Source organism: Capronia epimyces (assembly GCF_000585565.1).
Source record: "Capronia epimyces CBS 606.96 chromosome Unknown aczIQ-supercont1.6, whole genome shotgun sequence".
NCBI classification, from domain to species: domain Eukaryota; kingdom Fungi; phylum Ascomycota; class Eurotiomycetes; order Chaetothyriales; family Herpotrichiellaceae; genus Capronia; species Capronia epimyces.
In genome coordinates, this window is record NW_006912909.1 from 2,096,560 (window position 1) to 2,114,620 (window position 18,061).

At 54.1% G+C, this 18,061-nt stretch overlaps 8 protein-coding genes across 8 annotated transcripts; 5 read left to right on the top strand and 3 right to left on the bottom strand.

Annotated features, from left to right (window-relative positions):
- Window positions 1–320: 320 nt before the first annotated feature.
- Window positions 321–770, top strand: A1O3_07647 (uncharacterized protein; the record flags this gene model as incomplete). The annotated part of the gene is made up of 1 exon (XM_007737755.1): window positions 321–770. One exon carries the CDS (start codon window positions 321–323, stop codon window positions 768–770), a length of 450 nt encoding a protein of 149 aa, XP_007735945.1.
- Window positions 771–2,689: 1,919 nt separating this feature from the next.
- A1O3_07649 (uncharacterized protein) lies at window positions 2,690–4,037 on the bottom strand (the record flags this gene model as incomplete). Its single annotated transcript, XM_007737756.1, has 2 exons — window positions 2,690–3,760; window positions 3,939–4,037. The coding sequence occupies 2 exons, from the start codon at window positions 4,035–4,037 to the stop codon at window positions 2,690–2,692; spliced, it is 1,170 nt and encodes a 389-aa protein (XP_007735946.1).
- Window positions 4,038–5,847: 1,810 nt separating this feature from the next.
- A1O3_07650 (uncharacterized protein) lies at window positions 5,848–6,594 on the top strand (the record flags this gene model as incomplete). The annotated part of the gene is made up of 2 exons (XM_007737757.1): window positions 5,848–6,288; window positions 6,370–6,594. The coding sequence occupies 2 exons, from the start codon at window positions 5,848–5,850 to the stop codon at window positions 6,592–6,594; spliced, it is 666 nt and encodes a 221-aa protein (XP_007735947.1).
- Window positions 6,595–7,649: 1,055 nt separating this feature from the next.
- Window positions 7,650–8,966, bottom strand: A1O3_07651 (ornithine decarboxylase; the record flags this gene model as incomplete). Its single annotated transcript, XM_007737758.1, has 1 exon — window positions 7,650–8,966. The coding sequence occupies one exon, from the start codon at window positions 8,964–8,966 to the stop codon at window positions 7,650–7,652; it is 1,317 nt and encodes a 438-aa protein (XP_007735948.1).
- A 936-nt stretch (window positions 8,967–9,902) lies between these two features.
- Window positions 9,903–11,028, bottom strand: A1O3_07652 (uncharacterized protein; the record flags this gene model as incomplete). Its single annotated transcript, XM_007737759.1, has 2 exons — window positions 9,903–10,515; window positions 10,562–11,028. The coding sequence occupies 2 exons, from the start codon at window positions 11,026–11,028 to the stop codon at window positions 9,903–9,905; spliced, it is 1,080 nt and encodes a 359-aa protein (XP_007735949.1).
- Window positions 11,029–11,940: 912 nt separating this feature from the next.
- Window positions 11,941–12,525, top strand: A1O3_07653 (uncharacterized protein; the record flags this gene model as incomplete). The annotated part of the gene is made up of 1 exon (XM_007737760.1): window positions 11,941–12,525. The coding sequence occupies one exon, from the start codon at window positions 11,941–11,943 to the stop codon at window positions 12,523–12,525; it is 585 nt and encodes a 194-aa protein (XP_007735950.1).
- A 1,340-nt stretch (window positions 12,526–13,865) lies between these two features.
- On the top strand, window positions 13,866–15,155 carry A1O3_07654 (uncharacterized protein; the record flags this gene model as incomplete). Its single annotated transcript, XM_007737761.1, has 1 exon — window positions 13,866–15,155. The coding sequence occupies one exon, from the start codon at window positions 13,866–13,868 to the stop codon at window positions 15,153–15,155; it is 1,290 nt and encodes a 429-aa protein (XP_007735951.1).
- Window positions 15,156–15,802: 647 nt separating this feature from the next.
- Window positions 15,803–17,949, top strand: A1O3_07655 (AAT family amino acid transporter; the record flags this gene model as incomplete). Its single annotated transcript, XM_007737762.1, has 5 exons — window positions 15,803–16,364; window positions 16,429–16,564; window positions 16,636–16,870; window positions 16,960–17,069; window positions 17,214–17,949. The coding sequence occupies 5 exons, from the start codon at window positions 15,803–15,805 to the stop codon at window positions 17,947–17,949; spliced, it is 1,779 nt and encodes a 592-aa protein (XP_007735952.1).
- Window positions 17,950–18,061: the final 112 nt, after the last annotated feature.

Here is an 18,061-nt window from a genome sequence, read left to right on the forward strand (position 1 = left end):
ACCACTACCACTACCACTACCACTACCACTACCACTACCACTACCACTACCACTACCACTACCACTACCACTACCACTACCACTACCACTACCACCAGTAATTCTGCTCTTCGTTCAAAAGCATCAAGACTGACATTCTTCCATCTCTCCCTCAGAACTCCCCTATCTTCTCATCTGCCAATCTCACCATCACATACACCCCCATCCTCCTCGGCGGCCTCCTCAAAGCATGCGACAACCGCGCACCACTCGAGATCCGCAACAAAGACAAATGGATCAACACCGAGCGCCTCCGATGGGCCGACCAATTCCACATCCCCATGTCTCGCACCTTCCCGCCGGGCTTCCCAAAACCGACGCTGCCGATGATGCGGTTCCTTACCGCCTTGGACATGGTCCGCCCCGAGCTGCTCCCCGTCGCTCTGGACTCGTTATATGCGGCCTTCTGGACGGACGAGGACGACGTCGCCATCGGCCGAGACCGACGCTCCAACCTGGCCGATCCCGCCGTCTTCGGGCCCATCTTGTCTCAAGTGCTCGGACAGGAGGTGGTGCGCGACGGTCTTGACCGAATTGCCTCGCCGCAGGTCAAGAAGCAGTTGGTTGCCAATACGGACCGCGCGCTGGACGCAGGCGCCTTTGGCCTGCCTTGGTTCCAGTGTCGGAATGCACGGGGCGAGGTCGAGGCGTTTTGGGGGTTCGATCATCTCGGCCAGGTCGTGAGGTTTCTGGGACTTGATGGTCGGGGGGAGATTCGAGCTTTGTTGTGAGATTCGAGGTTTGTTGTAGTGTGGTTATAGGTGTAATGATGATGTCTGTTTTCGAATGCTTACTTAGATTGGGTAAAGTGTGGTGTGGTGGGTGGTAGGTTGTCGGTGCTGTGCTGTATGCTGTGCTGTGTGCGATATAGGCTGTGTGCTGTGTGCTATATACTGTGCTATATGCTATGCTGTGCTCTATACTGTGTGCTATGCTGTGTACTATATAACCCTACCATTCCAGTTCCATTCTATTCTACTATTAGGTGTCTATCCCCAAAGGACATGCACTATTTTCCTGAAAATCTGTAGCAAATCCTGTAGCGAGTACTCCGTAGTAGATGAGATTGGTGCCTTGGTGAATACAACAGGACCGGGATTTCGTGGGCTGAAGCACCTGCAAATTGCGTAAAGTAGCTCTATATCTAAAAGGTCAGGAATCGCTTTCCATAAAAAGAATAAATTAAAATTACCTACAGGCTGCTTAGAAGAGAAAAAAAACTACACCAAAAAAACGACACCTGCAGAATTCGAATCTGCGCTCCCGAAGGAAATGCCTAGACTGGATTAATAGCAGGGCATCGCGTTAACCACTCCGCCAAAGTGTCCTGAAACGGCTGTTTGTAGACAGAAATTCCGAGCTTTGCAATTATAAGAGACGTATTTAGCTTCGCCGGATGTGAGTGGTCGGTGCTGCCTAGGCGTGGACCAAGCAAAATCCTTCTATGTTCTAGCTCTACACTTAGGTGTCCATTCGGGGCACCTGCCTACCTAGATACCTGATAATTAGGCTTAGGCTAAGCTCTCTGCTCCTTCTGTGACACAACACCTCACGCTCACGCTCACGCTCGCAATGTTGGTGTTGACACTGAGCTGGCGAATTCGAAAGAACTTTGGGAAACGGGCCCTTTCTCAGATGATGCACATATCGCCGATTTAATAGTGAGTGTGCCAAACGTACATGTATGTTGGCTGCAGGAAAAGTTCCCGATTCCTTTCTCCCGCCCTCGCAACACTTGGCCCAAAGATAGCCAGCGTGGTGAAACTTGTCTGCACTGTTGACTACATGTAGTTCCGTAGTGGAACTCTCGTGGCGCCCAAGCACGTAACGCATCAGCTCGAACAGGGGCTTCTACTATTTGCCCAAAGGAATCTAAGCACGTCAACATCTTCAGCTCGATGCAATACCTAGATATACCAGCGAACAAGCAGCTTGAGACAGTTGCTCATACGCTTTCTACAGTCCCATCGACAGAGATGATCGGAGAGCATAGGGGTAAAAGTTTCGTCTCTTAGATTTTCGTGGCCAGGTAGGCGAAATGTGTGGTCGGAAATCCTGAAGAGGGACTTTGACATGCCTCTTTCCAACCGGCCTAGAAGATGAAGGTGATGCAGCCTGGTGCAGTACCTAGCTCTTGTTATGGCCGTCCTGTGGGCTACTAGCACGCCCCCTTCCACCAAGCTACGCTCGTGCACGAAGAACTGAGTGCATTGGAAGATGCCACTTTCGGTGAACTGGTCGACCATGTTGGTAGGACGACAGCTCTCTACGTTGATTTTGTGTCTCTTCTCTGCAAGGTCGCAGACCAGAAATTGGCATCGAGGCTGAGCCGAAGTTGAGCTAAGTCGCGTGAAGGCCACAGTCCCAAATGGCTGCCAATTTTGAAGGCAGTGCAGATTCGGCGTATTCAGCTGAATACCGTCCCGTCATGTCATATCATATCATAAGCGTCCATAATGGGTATGCGTCCATAATGGGTATGGGTATATGTATGCGTGCGTTAGGTATGAACAGGCCAGAGTCGAGTCAGGTCTCTTCTCTACTAAATAGCCACCATTACCATCACCGTTACCGTTGGCATCATATCCTTGACTACGTATACAGCCTTTCAATCTTAATCTTCATCATCTTCCCCATCGAGGAGGGGCTCTCACCCAATCTTTTCAATCTTCAATACCCCCCTCTCCTCTTTCCCATCTTCGCCCTCCAATGCGACAAAGTCGCCCCTCTCCAACCGTCTGGTCCACTTATTCGACTCGCCCCGGGCCAGAATGAAAGTCAACCTCGCGCTGGCCTTGTCCATGGCCTGAAACGCCGTACTCGGAAGCGGCGTGTACGTCCAGCGCCCAAACGCCCAGTTCAAAACATACAGGCTCTGGCCCTCCGAGTCGACGGCGATGCTGGGTTTCAGGGCGCCGCTCGAGTCAGGTGGCGGTTTGGACGACAGAACGAGCCCTTTGATGCGATAGACTTCGTCCTTGGGCGCCGAGAGGAGCAGATCTTCAAACGACTGCAGAACCACGCCTTGTGGTGGTTGCGATTGGTCGGTGTTGTGAAGAACCACGCTGAGGACTTCGACTTCGTCTTGATGATGCCCGTGCCCGTGCCCGTGACCATGGTCGTCATGCCCATCATGCCTAGTCCCATCTCCATGCTGGTCTCCATGTTGCGTATCGCCCGCCTCAATCGCGCCTCGGAACCCTTGCTCTCGCACCATGGCGCCATCAATGCCCAGAATGAGATCGACGTCGACCCAGCCGCGATCACTCTTGACCCAGGCCACCTGCACGTCCAAGTCGCCGAGCCGGTCGAGCGCGTCGTCGAATTTGCGGTCGTCCACCAGCTCCCATTTGTTGAAGACCACGAGATCCGTGTACTTGGCCTGCATTCTGGCCGTGTAGCTGGTGTCGTCGTAGCCCTTCCAATTCTCCACGTCGATGACGCTGATCACGCCGTCCAGACTGAACGTCCCGGGCGTTTCTCGCGCGATCCGGTTGACTTCCATGGCCAGCGTGGCCGGGAACGCTGACCCAGACGTCTCGATGATGATGCGGCTGGGCGATACCGAGTCGCGGAGTTGGAAGAGCGCCTCGCTCAGCTGACCCACGAGGTTGCAGCAGATGCAGCCGTTCAACAGCTCCCGTACCCCGGAGATGGATGCCGAGCCGGCCAGTTGTGAGTCGACTGCGACATCGCCGAATTCGTTTTTGAGAAGGGCGAGCTGGAGAGGACAAGTGTTAGGAGGATGAATTGAGGAACCGACTAGCCAACCAACCAGGCACCAGGCACCAGGCACCTTGGGCCTTAGACCTTGAGCTGAATGAACAGTTGAGTTGGGTTGGGTTGGGTTGGAATGGCTGTCCCAGGACTATGACTATGACTATGACTTAGGTACTTACTTTGTACGTCTTGGGTAACTGCGGGATCAAATTCAAGATCAGCGTCGTCTTGCCACTTCCCAGGAACCCGGTGATGATGGTCACGGGGGTGGGTGCCATCTGCCGAGCTGGCGGCGACGACGATGTCGATGTTGGCTCGGACTATATTATTCGTGGTCCTGGTAGATGGACAGACTCGAGGGGAGGCTTTCTAAAGTCTTCGGAGGCGTGGCTGGGTAGAAGATGTAGTCGTAGTCGTAGTCATGTATCAGGTAGAGAGAATAATGTATCTGTACAGAGAATATTGGATGTTTACATAAAATATATATACCTGGGTAGGTACAGTACGCACATATGACGGAGTACCGAGTAAGAGTATTAATACAGTACTTCAACATGTGGGTGAAATGGCCGCCGAAAACAGCGGTCATGGGCGCCGCTTTTAGCATCCTCTACTCCCGCACGCGTAGCCCTTAAACACCTCGATCTTACATTAGTCCTTATGGGTTTATCGTCGTAATAAAGACAGTGACACAATGACTCTAATAATCTACCAATTTAGCTTGGCAATCTCGCCCTGCGGGGGAGTCCAACCATGCTACTGCTACTGACCGAGACCGAGTGAGGGATGCCTGATTAACACATTTGTGTAACGTCGCAAGATGTACGGAGTAGTAGGTATGTCTTCTCTAAGCCAGTGCTGTACGGACAAAGCACCAATATTCATGATCTATGTACGGAGCACTTGGCTGTGCTTTCCAACCATATTTACTTCTGATACTCGCTTTTGGGTGTATGGTGTATCAGATCGAGACCGGCATCACTCCATATCATATCGAGACGGCAGGACTAGACGACGACCAGACAGCGGCGTATACCGAAGCAAATTTCAGCGCCAATGAATTTCCAAACACTTGTGGACTGACTTTCCAGGGAATCATTGATGGGTGTTGGTCGGAGCAATTTATCTCAATGCAGCAAGTTGCTTTGAAACTGTCGCTCAAAACCATCAAGACTGACGTTCTTCCATCTCTCCCTCAGACTCTAACAACCCAATCTTGGTGCTGACTTTTGGTTGGCGGGAGCTTCGCATCCCATCCATCCAATCTCGTGCCTCACGGCCGCTGAGGGACGGCGCGTAAATGAGCGCGATTTCCCCCTTCCTGGCTCCCTGTACGATATTCTGCGGGTACAGCGAATCAAGGATCACGACCCATTGAAAGCTGCAGAAAGAAGCCTAGTCAGAATAGGCCGTGAGTAAGATTGATATTCAAACCAACTTCACCGCCTTTCTGGGTCTTCCCTTTCCAGCAATTTTCCTATGTCTTCGACTTCGACATCAGGCTTCCAGAATCCCAGACGGGTCATAATTCGTGCGCATGAGCACTGGCACGACGACTATCAGATGATCACTCAGGATTGGTTTCATTTCGCCGGTTACTCCAGTCGTGAGGAGGAATACGATTGGACAACAGACCATTACGTGCACTTGGGAGGGGTGAACGATAGACGATTTCACCTGGTCATCGATCTAGAAAAGAATGCATGTTGTACCGCTTTACAGTCAGAAGACATCCCTCTCGAATTCTACCGCTTAAGAAAGCCGATCGGGCAAGCCTCGTGAGTAAACATGACCTCAGGGGAAGGAAGTTTCTTACTTGACATGTACGTAGAGAAAATACGAATATATCAATCCAGAGACCCAAAAAGAGGGGTATACGCTGGCTCGTCAGTTCACGAAAAGCCTCGCTTGGGGACATGATTGACTTTACTACTCATCCATCTACCATTGCACAACAACCATTCTTCTACTATTGCATAACAGCCATCCTTCTACTATTGCATAACAGCCATCCTTCTACCATTGCACAACAGCCATTCTTCTGCCATTGCACAACAGCACGACCTGGAAAGCGTCGAGTGGATCAAGATGACAGTGAAAGAATGGGAAACATATGAAAGGAAATATTGCATCGACTCTGACAACAATACCTTCAGGAAGACAGAAATCCCATCCAACACGAATCTATATGGAAAACAAACCACGCCTTGGAAATCCGCCGCCAGAATCAAGAACGAGTACCAGACGTTGAGGTTCATCAAAACGCACACCACGATCCCCGTCCCCGAAGCACTGTCTATTGAAAATCGTGATGGCTGCTGGTCGGTACTGACGGAATATGTTGATGGAATCCCTCTTGACGATCTCCCCGACAACATTCGCCCTGCAGCAGTCAAGAAGGCCCAAGAGTTTATCGAACAAGTGGTCCTTCCCCAGCTGTCACGTCTCCGATCAAGAGTCAACGGGACATTGAGCGGAGAAGTCATCCCACCTCGTCGAGTTGCAGACATGTTTCCCAATACTGAATGGGTCAGTCAACAGGCACAAGCAGAGATTTTCTGCTTCTGTCACAATGATTTGGCCTAACACAATATTCTTTGCAGCCCGCAGATGGGAGATGTTGTTTCCATCATTGACTGGGAGTATGCGGGGTACTATCACCAATGCTTCGAAGGGGCTCTTTGGCTAAAGCCCCACACCGAAACCACACATAGCGAGACCGAGACTGCCTTCCTGGCTAGCAAACTCGTGCCCGATATTGCCTTACTGTCCGGCAAACTCACACCCGATCTTTGTGGCTCCAGTCCAGAGCGGCAGGGGAAGCAGGATGTCTAGAGAAGCTTACTTGGTGGGAGGGGAAACAGGATGGCCTAGAGATGCCTACTTGGTGGGAGGCAAAACAGGATGACCTAGAGAAGCCTACTTGGTGGGAGGGAAAATAGAATGGCCTAGAGAAGCCTAATTGGTGGGAACGATTCAGACAATAACAATGGATTGTGTCCTTTTCCGCATTCAGGGGACCCCGTCCAGCTGCATTGTAGGAACTTGTTTTATATTCCGAGGACCCCATCCAGCTGCATTATAAGAAATGAACCATTTGGCCTAAGCCCTGTTGGAGAAGGCCGTGTACGGCCTCTGGCTGTGGAAGCTTCAAAACGCAGGTGGGAGGGGGGTGGAATCAGTTGGGAGCCAATGGGACGGTTCGAACAGCGCAAACGGGGGCGCTGCTTTCCTTCCTTTGAGAGATAGTGACTGAGACTCGGACTCAGCAGGCATCGAAGTTGTCCCGCAGCCTGGCTGCTGGCTGCTGGCTGCACAAGCTGGTCGAGGCCATTGATGTTCTAGTTCTAGGCTGCTGGCTGCACAAGCTGGCCAAGGCCATTGATGTTCAGTGTTGGGTGATACCACCTCTCATACATGCCTACCTAGACTGGCTATCCTTTTTGAGGACGCGGGCCTGATGTGGTCTGGAGGAGTGGAGGGAGTCAGGCAAGATACGAGGGAGGTAGGAGAGAGAGGACAACGATATCAGACCGCATCTCACGGTCGTATGAATTGAACCATCCCGTTGCCTGCCTTTGCAGTACAGTGCAGGGAGATGTGGTGGATTTCTTCTAATCTAGATAAATGGGTAAAAGTCCCCAGTCCCCAGTCCCCAGTCCCCAGTCCAAGTCCAAATCCGTGTGAAATGAGTGTGTGATAACAGAAAGAGAAAGAGAAAAGCTCTGCAGCTAGGCTGGGGTCCCAGTGTACTCGGTAGAGCGTAGAGCGCCAGGGAGCTCCTCCAAGCAGCCAGTGCCTTGGCTTTTTGGAATAGAAAAGGAGACAAACAACAACCAAGGCTACCCCTCCAAAGAGTCGTCCCCGACATGGGCTTGGCCTTGATCACTTCAATATCCGAGAAGTGCTGACGCCCCAGGCTCGCTGGAAATGTAAATGACCTCATGATCATCCTTGAATCCGTTGAACCGCGTGGCCGAGCACTTGGTGTACGCTCCCATGTTCTCGAAGAACAACCAGTCACCGATGTCGAGGACGCCGGGCAAAAAGTAGCGGTCGGCGATGACGTCGATTCCATCGCATGTCGGTCCCCAGATCGAGTATTCGACCAGCTTGTCGCTGCCGGCTGTGGCCGCGGTCGATAGCACCTGCGGCACGGGATGCTGGTGGTCGAAGATGATGTTGGAGAAATTGCCGTACACCCCGTCGTTCAAGTAGAGCATGTATCCTTTCCCCCCATCCCGATCCACCAACACTTCTCGTCGGGCAATGACATGCGCGGCCAGAGTGAAGGCAGTGGCGGCGTAGTATCGACCGGGCTCGGCGATGATGCTTACGCCGTGCGGGAAATGCTCCTCCAGCGCCTCATTCAAATTCGCCGCGAATAGTTCAAACGTTTCGTCGACAAACCCGCCCCCAACGTCGAGCAATTTGAGGTCGTAGCCTAGCTCGGCCGCCTGGTCAAACACGTAGCGGGCATCCTGCACCGCCTTCCCGAAAGAGCACGGGTCACTCGCTCCCGAGCCCACATGGAAACTGACCCCGACGATGTTCAACTCGAGTTCCTGGGCCAGACGCAGCAACTCGGCCGCGTCGTCCAAGCTGGCGCCGTATTTCGCACTGAACCGGCAAAGACTCGCCGAGTCGTCGGTCAGGATGCGGAGGACCAATTCGGCATCGGGATAGCAGTCCTTGATTTTGCGTAGTTCGTCCATGTTGTCAAAGGTCATCTGGGCCACGCCGACTTTGCGAGCATACCGCAAGTACGACTTGGTCTTGCACGGTTGGGCATAGATGATGCGGCTGGGAGGCACGCCCAAGCCGAGCACCAGGTCGATTTCGGCCCGGGACGCACAGTCGAAGCCGGTGCCCATTTTCGCCAACAGGCGCAGCACTTCGCGGTCCGGGTTGCATTTGACGGCGTAAAAGGGCTTGACTCGACCGAGATTGAGCTTCCAGCGGAGGTGCTGGCGGTACACTTCTCCTAGATCCGCCACATAAAAGGCATCTTCTTCGCCCGGCTCGCAGGTGTCGACGTCGACCCGGGCAATCTGCTCCTTGAGGACCTTTTGGATGAGTGCCTTGGAGGCAAAGCCAGTCACATCGGATTCGACGCCATGATTGTTGTCGATGAGTTCGACTTTACTGTCGTTCAAAACGGTGGTTTCCTTGTCGTCAATGGCGATCGCGGAAGGTGCCATAACCATGCAACAGGTTTGGCAAGTCAAATGGGTTGAAAGAAATCCCCGGCAGATGTTAGGGAGGTTTCCGCGATTCCGCTCCTATGGGACGTTGGCTTTGCCTCACCGACTCTCCCTCACGAAGAGGAAGAACCTCGAGTGTCGACCTATGCGGCAGCTTAGATGAATGGGCTTGCGGGGGCGGGGAGTCAAACTCGAAGGACGACAGCGGGATGGCGGTGGATGACTTCAGCAGCAGGTGGTGGACGAGTGTTGAGAATATGTCGGTGTTTGCAAGACGATGCAGTTTGAAAACGGAGGCAAAACGATGTCGAAGCCGTGTTATGGGGTGCCTTTGGACCACCAAAGGCGAACTAGAGAAGAGTCCAGGTGAAGCAGGGCCTCATTCAGGACACAGGTGCTGGCTGTGAAAGGGGAACAAGCAGTGACGGTGACGGTGACAGTGTCGGTGAAGGCGAAGATGGTGGGAAAATGGACGAGCTTGGGTGTGTGTTGTTTCAGTCGATAAGGAATTTTATTTAGTGGTTGGTGGGGGCCAATGACCGGGGATGTCGTCAAACCCGAAGCTGCAGCACGGCAAAGACTGAGGAATACGCGGCCGGCAATCCCAACGCGTTCAATTCGTCGAAAGAGATCGAATCGATCGCGACGGGCGAGGATTTTTTTTCGTTGTGTGCGGGAATTTGCCCTCCCCGGTCGGTGCGGTACCGGGTGACGTGGCACGTGACCTGTCTTGCCCTGCCCTGCCCTGCCCTGCCTTGCCCTGCTTGCCCTGCCTCCCGCGCCAACTCCAACAGTCCCAGCGGGTCACTTCCTATGACCAGGGTGGGCATGGCTCTGTAGACCGCCATCGTCAATCATGCAGCGCCGGTAAGGCACGTTCCGGTCAATTATGGACTCGTCTAGGACTGCTCGGACCGGAAGTGGAAAGTGCAGGGCGTCTCAGCCCGGTCTGGCCAGAGTGGGTTGGAGACAATAGGTATAAAACTCGCCGGTAGGAACGTCGGCGTCATGGTCGGTGAGCGTATGAGGCAATGGAATGTTCACTTGCTCGACAATGGCAAAGTTGGTCTGCTGCATGCGCTCGAAAAAGATGGTGTCGGCCTGGTGTCGTCGTTTGAATCCCACCAGAATCAATAAGCCCGGGGTACGAGTGGCCAGCTGTCTGAGAGTCTCTACCAGATGAAGACTGCTGTCTGGATTGTAGATGCAGTCGGAAACCAAAACGAGATCGTATTTCGCATTGCAGCTATCCTCAACCCCTGTAGACCAGTCCAACACTTCGCATCGGAGAGTCGATCCCGCCATGGGCGAGGCACAGCGAAGGTTGCTGGCCAGAATCTCCTGAGCATCCTCCAAGTCGGTGAGGAGCATGTCACACTTGACCAGCTGCGCAAAGGCCACGCCGACAATCCCACAGCCGGCCCCGAGTTCCAGCACCTTTAGTCGCCTTGCCTTGCTGGACCTCATCAGCGACGTCAGACGGGACATGCCCGTAGCTGAGGACGGTGACAGGGCTTGGGCAAAATACATCAGAAAGCCGAGGCCGGCATCCCTGCAGTCTCGGTCAGTCAATTCAGACCTCAGATAACGTCACCTACCACACGTGTCGCGCAATGCTGTCACCCGTCTCCTCCCACATGCGAATATGGCTCTTGTTAGGAAGCAGGAGATCTCGTTCCACCACCGGCTCCGTGCGCTGCTTGTCAGACAAGACAAACACTGGGCTCCAAACGTCAAGAATGTTGGGCACGGTGAAGAGACTAAATGCATTTTGGGTCGCCTTGGTTGTTACATGGAGCCGTGCCGACCGAGAAGTGTACGTGGAGGGACAGTGGACGGTGAATTTCAAAGCCCTCGAAGACGCTTGCCAGGGCAAGGTGTGAGAATGGAGGACGGCGTGAGGACGGTTGGCTTCTACGATTTCAACCACAAGATCGATGTCTTGGGCGTAGTAGGCATCACCGAGATCGGTGGTGAGGGCGACCACTGCCGCGATGTCAACCGTCTTCGTCTTCTTGCCCACATGAGTCTGCGGCGTGCGCAGGAAGCGGATGTAGTGGACCATTGGTAGGAGCACCGGCGAAGACGAATCGGTCGAGAGGTGAGGTGCAAGCGGAGGTGGTTTTCGGTAGTGGTGGTACTACTCGTACCCTACCACTCCCTGGAGGGTCCTTTGGGTTGAGAGTTTGCCTTCTTCTGCGAGACTTGTCGGTGAAACAGTTGTTCCGGAATCCGGCGTTTGCCTAAATCACGTGCGGGGCTCCCTACCTGTAGTTGGTAATAGTAGATACGAAGGTACGGATACGAGGGTGACCGTTACATCTACTCGTACATGCCATTCGGGGTGGGCGACTGTGGCACAGGTGGCTGTGACCTTACTGACGTCGTGGCCCCGCTGACCTTGTAGACCGGATTGGTCAGTTACCCGAGATATCCCCTCTTTTTCCGGCTTTCTCTTCCGACTAGGCTGTGGCTCGCAATTGACTTCCGCGGAGACCAGCCGCCGCTTCAGAGATCTCCCAACTAGGTGCCCGACACCCGTACCCATCCTGCGTCCCCAGGCACCTATAGGCAATTACAGGCACCTACAGGTGGCTACCTATACGTAGGTGGTTACAGGCGTGCGGGCTCCTGCGCCCATCCTAGATACCCGACGTACCACTCTACCTTCCTAGTAAGGTACTCCAGCTTTTGCACAGACCGCGTCGGCACTCTTCTTTAACTTCAATAGCCGTGATGGAGCAGATTCCGGCTCTTCGTTTGCGGTTTCGCTTTTGAGATTAGTTGCCGTTGAAGAAACTGCCAAATGACACTGATTTCTGCACTGGCCTTCGTCTGCCTGGATCCGTCAAAGCATATATCAACATGGCTCCTATGCGCAAGTTGTTCGGCCGATATGGCTGGATGCCTTGTGCTTCCGTGTTCTGTGTCTACGCTGATAGCATGAAAGGTGTCTTCCTCGACCAATCTTTGCTCCATGGGGCTGCCAAAACTCTCGCCGCAAGACCCCAACCGATCGTTTGATCCTGGGTTATCTCCCGGCAACTATCCCATCCTCGAGGCTGCGCTTACACCGTCGAATGATCCCGATTCCTTTCCGGAGGGCTTCGTCGGCCGAGGACGACGGAGGGCTGTATTGATCGGGATCAACTATTTCGGCCAGCGTGGAGAGCTGCAGGGTTGCGTGGACGACGTCAAAAACATGTCTGCCTACCTCTCCCAGGCCTTTGGTTATCCAAGAGAGAACATGGTTACCCTCACTGATGACCAGTACGGACTCCATTCCCAACCTACCAAAGCGAATATCCTCCGGGCAATGCACTGGCTAGTGCAGGATGCTCGCCCCTCCGACGTTCTTTTCTTTTACTACAGCGGCCACGGTGGGCAGGCCCTAGGAGATGATGGCGGGGAGGGCAATCGCGACCAAGTCATCTACCCTGTGGATTTTCGAGCCGATGGGGTGATACAGGGGGAGGAACTACACCGAATCATGGTCAAGTCGCTGGCTCCCGGTGTTGGATTGACAATTATGATCGACACCCGGCACCACTTGGATGTTTGATGAGCACTTTTGTCATCTCCTGTGTACCGAGCATACTTTACTCAGAAGAGTCAAGCACCCTGAGACGCGATGCTGGATGGTCCGGATGGCCATTTCCAGCCAGTGGCCAGGAATGGACACCTCTACGACGATGGTACCCAGCTCCCTAAACTTCAGAGTGGCCGAGAGATGGTCAATGGCATACCTCCATGCACGACCTCCCGGTCGAAGGCATACTAGATGATGCCTACTCTGAAGTCGGAGAGGTCAGTGCCGTCAGCATCAACATAATCGGCAACCAACGAAGCGGTGCCGTGCTTGGGAGCGCCGCCAAAGCCGTCGTCGATTCTGTCCTCGCCACTGATTGCATTAAAGCAGCATCCAACACGGTTCTCACAAGGGGGCCGGCATGGTCGTCGATGGCGTCGTTGCTCGCGATGCCGGTGTATGGGACCATGCCAAAGGTTAGTTGAGTCCGACACCGGGAGGGTGTGTCAGCAGGACTCCGATGGCTGAGAGATAAAGACGACAACGACAAGGTTGGTGGCAGCCTGGCTGTTGTGCCCCAATGGCGAAGCCCACCAAGACCGCTTCTATCAGTGCAGCGGCGCCCGAGGTGCTGCCACCAGCTGAGTAGCTGGTAGTGTGGGAGGTTTCGCCAACGCCTTGGTCGCCGCTGAATGAATCGGCCGACTGACACCAGCTCTAACAGTTGACCGGCTTGTAGGGCGCCATCGTGACACCGGGGGAGGGCCAAAAGGGGCTAGGCTACCCTTCAACAACCTCACCTGTCTTTATATGGTGCGGCTGCCAACACCAGTGCTGAAGAAAATAATTGCCAGAGATGGCTTGTAAGGTGTAGCTCTATCAAGCTTTCTCGACCATATGAACAATCCGTTGGGGAGGAACATTTAATCCATACTCTTGATGAAGCTCTCCAGAAATACTGCACTTCAAGCACTACTGAAACCTTCCATGTGATGTGTGGTCTGCCGACTCTGTACATACCTAGGTGTCAGTTTAAAGGACGTCTGATCGGATAAACAGTTTCTCCGGATCCGACGCACGGTGGAAATCACGTGGACCATCCGTCCCTGCCAATCATATTCCGTCATCGTCATGGACTTCAGTGAGATATTGGTGATTGTCCCCATCTCCGTCCCAGCCTCCATCCCGCCCCCAGACACAACAATCCTTCCGCCTCACCGTCCAGGCATGGCGCTCGCTTGAACCACCACTGTCCCAAGCATGGCCCTTGCGAGACTCCAGCGCATGGTTTCAGCGCCTCGGTCCACGCCTCGATTTTGTGCACTTGCGCCAGAACTTGTCCCTACGACCTGACCACCTTCCACACCTCGAAGATGAACAATCCTGAATTCCGCCAGACCCTCCATAACATCTCTCACAACCTTGAGTCCGCCAATCAAGCGGCCCAGGAAAATATCTACACATTCACCCAACTATACATTGATCCCTGCCTGGTCGGACTCAAATCCTGCCTCTACGACTGCACCCGTCCATGTTTCCCGAACCGAGAAGACAACCTGCGCCGCAAGAGAGGGAGGTCTCGTGGCAGGGCCGAACTGAATTTTGATTTTTACGATGCTTGGGACGACGATGAGGCTCTCGCCGACACCTCTCTGGGATGGGGCAATGACGAGTTGGACAGTCTTCTAGCCGGCCGAGCGCCACGTTCCGGTCAACCACGCCGGCAGCGGGCTATGAGTTATGGTTCTCGGGGAAGACTAAAGCCTACTGGCCTCGAGCCAGACCCACACCAAGACCCGACCATCATCCCTGGCTCGTCCTACCTGGGATTCTTGGAACGCTTTCCTTGGAAGATTGGGGCGCGCAAGCTGCGGTACAAGCCCTCAGCTGCTGATCTGCAGGAGCACCCTGGGGGCGCTAGAGTAAGGGATTCTGAAAGAGAGCCGCTGATAGAAGAGCACGAGGACCATGATACGGAATGGAGCAAGGGTCACGGCCGCCAGAGGAGCGATACCGCCGGCTCCAGATCAACCATGAATTCTCTCAGCTCTAGAGGAGATCTTATCATGGGCGACGAGGAAGAGGACGCCGTGCCTCTTGATGACGAATTCGCAGTCATGTTGACTCGGCGCATGACTGGCCAAGGCTTGAACGAAGATCAAAGTAGTGGGAAGACAAGAACTTCGAGTAGCAAGCGGCCCGGGGTATCACGGCGGGGAACACGTACTCCCTCATCAAAATCGCTGGCCAGTCCCAGTATGAAGAGTCAGCGGTCTTCATCACAGAAGAGCCTTGCACCGGTCTCGCCGAGCCCTTTGCGAGAGCAATCCGAACCTCCTACACTGCATGACCTCAAACAACAAGAGGAACATGCCGAACGGGAAGAAGAGTTGGAAATCAAACAAAAACGAGAGGCCGCACATCGACTTGCTCTCGCACGAGGATTGAGCTCGCGCAATGTCCCAAGCGTGATGAGCACAAAGACCAATGCTGGTCCACCCAGCGCCGAAGAGACCGCAGACGCACCATCGAGGACGCATACGCCCAAAGAAGATTTGTCGCTGCATGGAGATCGCTTCGCAAAGACAAACCGTCTTTCGGATCCGTTTGGGCCAACAACGTCCAGCGACCATAGATCCGAAGATGGGACGGACCCTACTTGAATCACGAAAACAAGATTCGATTCGTCCTCCTGAACACTCTGCCTTTTGGCGTATAACGACTTGACGACCGGGAGCGCACTCCCTTGGAAGGTGGCCATTTGTAAAGAGCGCAATATAATTGCCCAGCATGCTTAGCAGGGACACTTGACTGGCATTCATAATGGTTGTAACATAAGTACTTTGACCGATATTACGCCCCGTACCACCAGTCTCCGTACAATCTTAATACAGAGTATCCCTACAGACATTACCTGGTAATCAGTATAGGTACCTGGGTACCTAGTGTCCAGTCTGCATCACGTGAGTGGCTGAAATTGGCACTCCTGCCATTCGATGCTTGTCGCGACATGCCGTTGTAACGTTGCGTCTTCGTTATCAGGAAGAAAGGCTTAGGCCAGGGTCAGGCCTAGTGGGACCGGCCTATCTACTACTACTATCACTATCTGGTGGCCTCACCGGCCACCTCCAACACCCAGTGCTCTGTCGGCTCTTCGCTTTCCTCTCGTCCCATTCCTATTCTCCCCTGCTGCCAATTCCCCAGTTGCTGCTCGCCATGAGCGTCTGCGTGCCACCGCCACCGCCATTGCCATTGACGACGACAGACACCTCTCCCGCCTCTGCGCGACGATGAACGGAGCCTTACGAAGATGGACGATAAGAAGAGCTGGAGTGCAGAATCCTCCCCAGGACCGTCTGCGTACGAGGGAGATATGGCCAATATCAACATCAAAAGGAAGTGGTCGCGGCGAGTGACGGAGAGTTTCAGGCGAGATCCCAATGCGAGCGTGATCCGATCGGCGTCCTTCAGCGCCGCCCATTCACACAGCTACGATGCCGAGTCTGCGGCGCAGGCCACGGCCATGTCGCCTCTCCTGCGCCGGCTGAAGGGGCGACACCTGCAGATGATTGCCATCGGTGGCAGTATCGGCACGGGCTTGTTCGTGGGCAGCGGCAAGGCACTGGCTTATGGAGGGCCGGCTTCATTGCTACTGGCCTTCAGCCTGACGGGCGTCATGATGTATTGCACCGTGCAAGCGCTGGGCGAACTGGCTGTGCTGTTCCCGGTCGCAGGATCGTTTTCAGCATATTCGACTCGATTTCTCGACCCGGCATGGGGGTTCGCGATGGGATGGAATTACGCAATGCAGTGGCTAGTAGTGCTGCCACTGGAGATTGTCTCCGCCTCGATCACGATCGATTTCTGGGCAAGTCATCATTTCGAATGAAGTCCTTGGAGTGAGTGAGTGGCTGACGCGAGAGATGCAGGTGCAAGACCTCGGTCTCAATGCTGCCTGGGTGTCGATCTTCCTCATCTTGATCATCATAATCAATTTCTTCGGCGTCAAAGGATACGGCGAGGCGGAATTCGTCTTCTCCATTGTCAAAGTCACTGCCGTCATAGGCTACATGTACGAGACCCACTGCCTACAAAAACACTGGGGGTTCTCACAATACACAATACTGATCATGTTACACACAGCCTGCTCGGGATTCTCATGAACATCATGGGCGGCTATGACAGTGTCGGCCGCCCCGACGGGAGCTATATGGGCTTCCGGCTGTGGCATCACCCTGGAGCCTTCCACAATGGATTCAAGGGCTTGTGCAGTACATTTGTCACAGCCGCGTTTGCGTTCGCCGGCACTGAGCTGGTTGGGTTGGCCGCCGCGGAGACGGAGACACCGCGCAAAGCCTTGCCTTCAGCAATCAAGCAGGTATGTGTCATTCTGGTCTCCGGTCAGACCTGTCCCGTCCTATCATGGATCTGTCCGCCATCTTCCCACTAAACAATACACATAATTAGGTATTTTGGCGGATCACGCTCTTTTACGTGGTCAGCCTGCTGCTCGTTGGGACCCTCGTGCCTTACGACGATCCCCGACTACTAAATGGCAAGAATAATGCTGATGCAAAGTACGTCGGGCCTTGACCCTTGACCCTCGATCTTGTTTCTCACAAGACCCCCCCTCCCTCTACCCCAGAATGAACCCATTTTCTAAATACGACCAAGCTTCGGACACGGTCAGAGCTACCCACTAACATTCCTTGGCTGTCAAGAGCATCGCCGTTCGTCATCTCGATCCAAAATGCCGGGCTTCAAGTGCTCCCATCCGTGATGAACGTGGTCATCATGATCTCCGTGCTATCGGTCGGCAACTCATCCATCTACGGGTCGTCGCGAACGCTGGCTGCCCTGGCCGAACAGCGCCAGGCGCCCTCCTTCCTAGCCTACATCGACCGGCAAGGACGGCCGTTATACGCCATCATCTTCGCCTCGGTACTCGGTCTGCTAGCGTTCCTAGGGGCGTCGCACAAACAGGAAGATGCGTTCAACTGGATGATAGCCCTGTCGGGCCTCAGCTCCATCTTCACCTGGGGCAGCATCTGCCTCGCTCACATCCGTTTCCGCCGCGCCTGGCGCCTGCAGGGCCACACGCTGGACGAGCTCGCATTCCGCTCGCCCGTCGGCGTCGTCGGCTCGTGGGTCGGCTTTCTCTTCAACTGCCTGGTCTTGATCGCCCAGTTCTGGACCGGCTTCAGTCCCGTCGGCTGGCGCTCAATGAGTACCTCCCAGCTCACCATCAACTTCTTCCAGGCCTACCTCGCCGCCCCGGTCGTCGTGCTCATGTACATCGGCTACAAGCTGTACCTGAAGACTGAGATTCTCAAGGCCCGAGACATGGATCTATTTACCGGCAAGCGAGAATTCAATGTCAAGGATCTCGTCGCTCAGGAACGCGCCGATCGCCGCAACTGGCCCACGTGGAAAAAGCTGTACAAATTCTTCTGCTAATTAGCTGCACCTACTATCAGCTTTCTGGCTCAACCACACCCGTGGATCGTGAACACCGGACCTAATGGTGGCCTGCTGGCTCGCACTTGACTGCCTTGATAGTTGGTTTGAA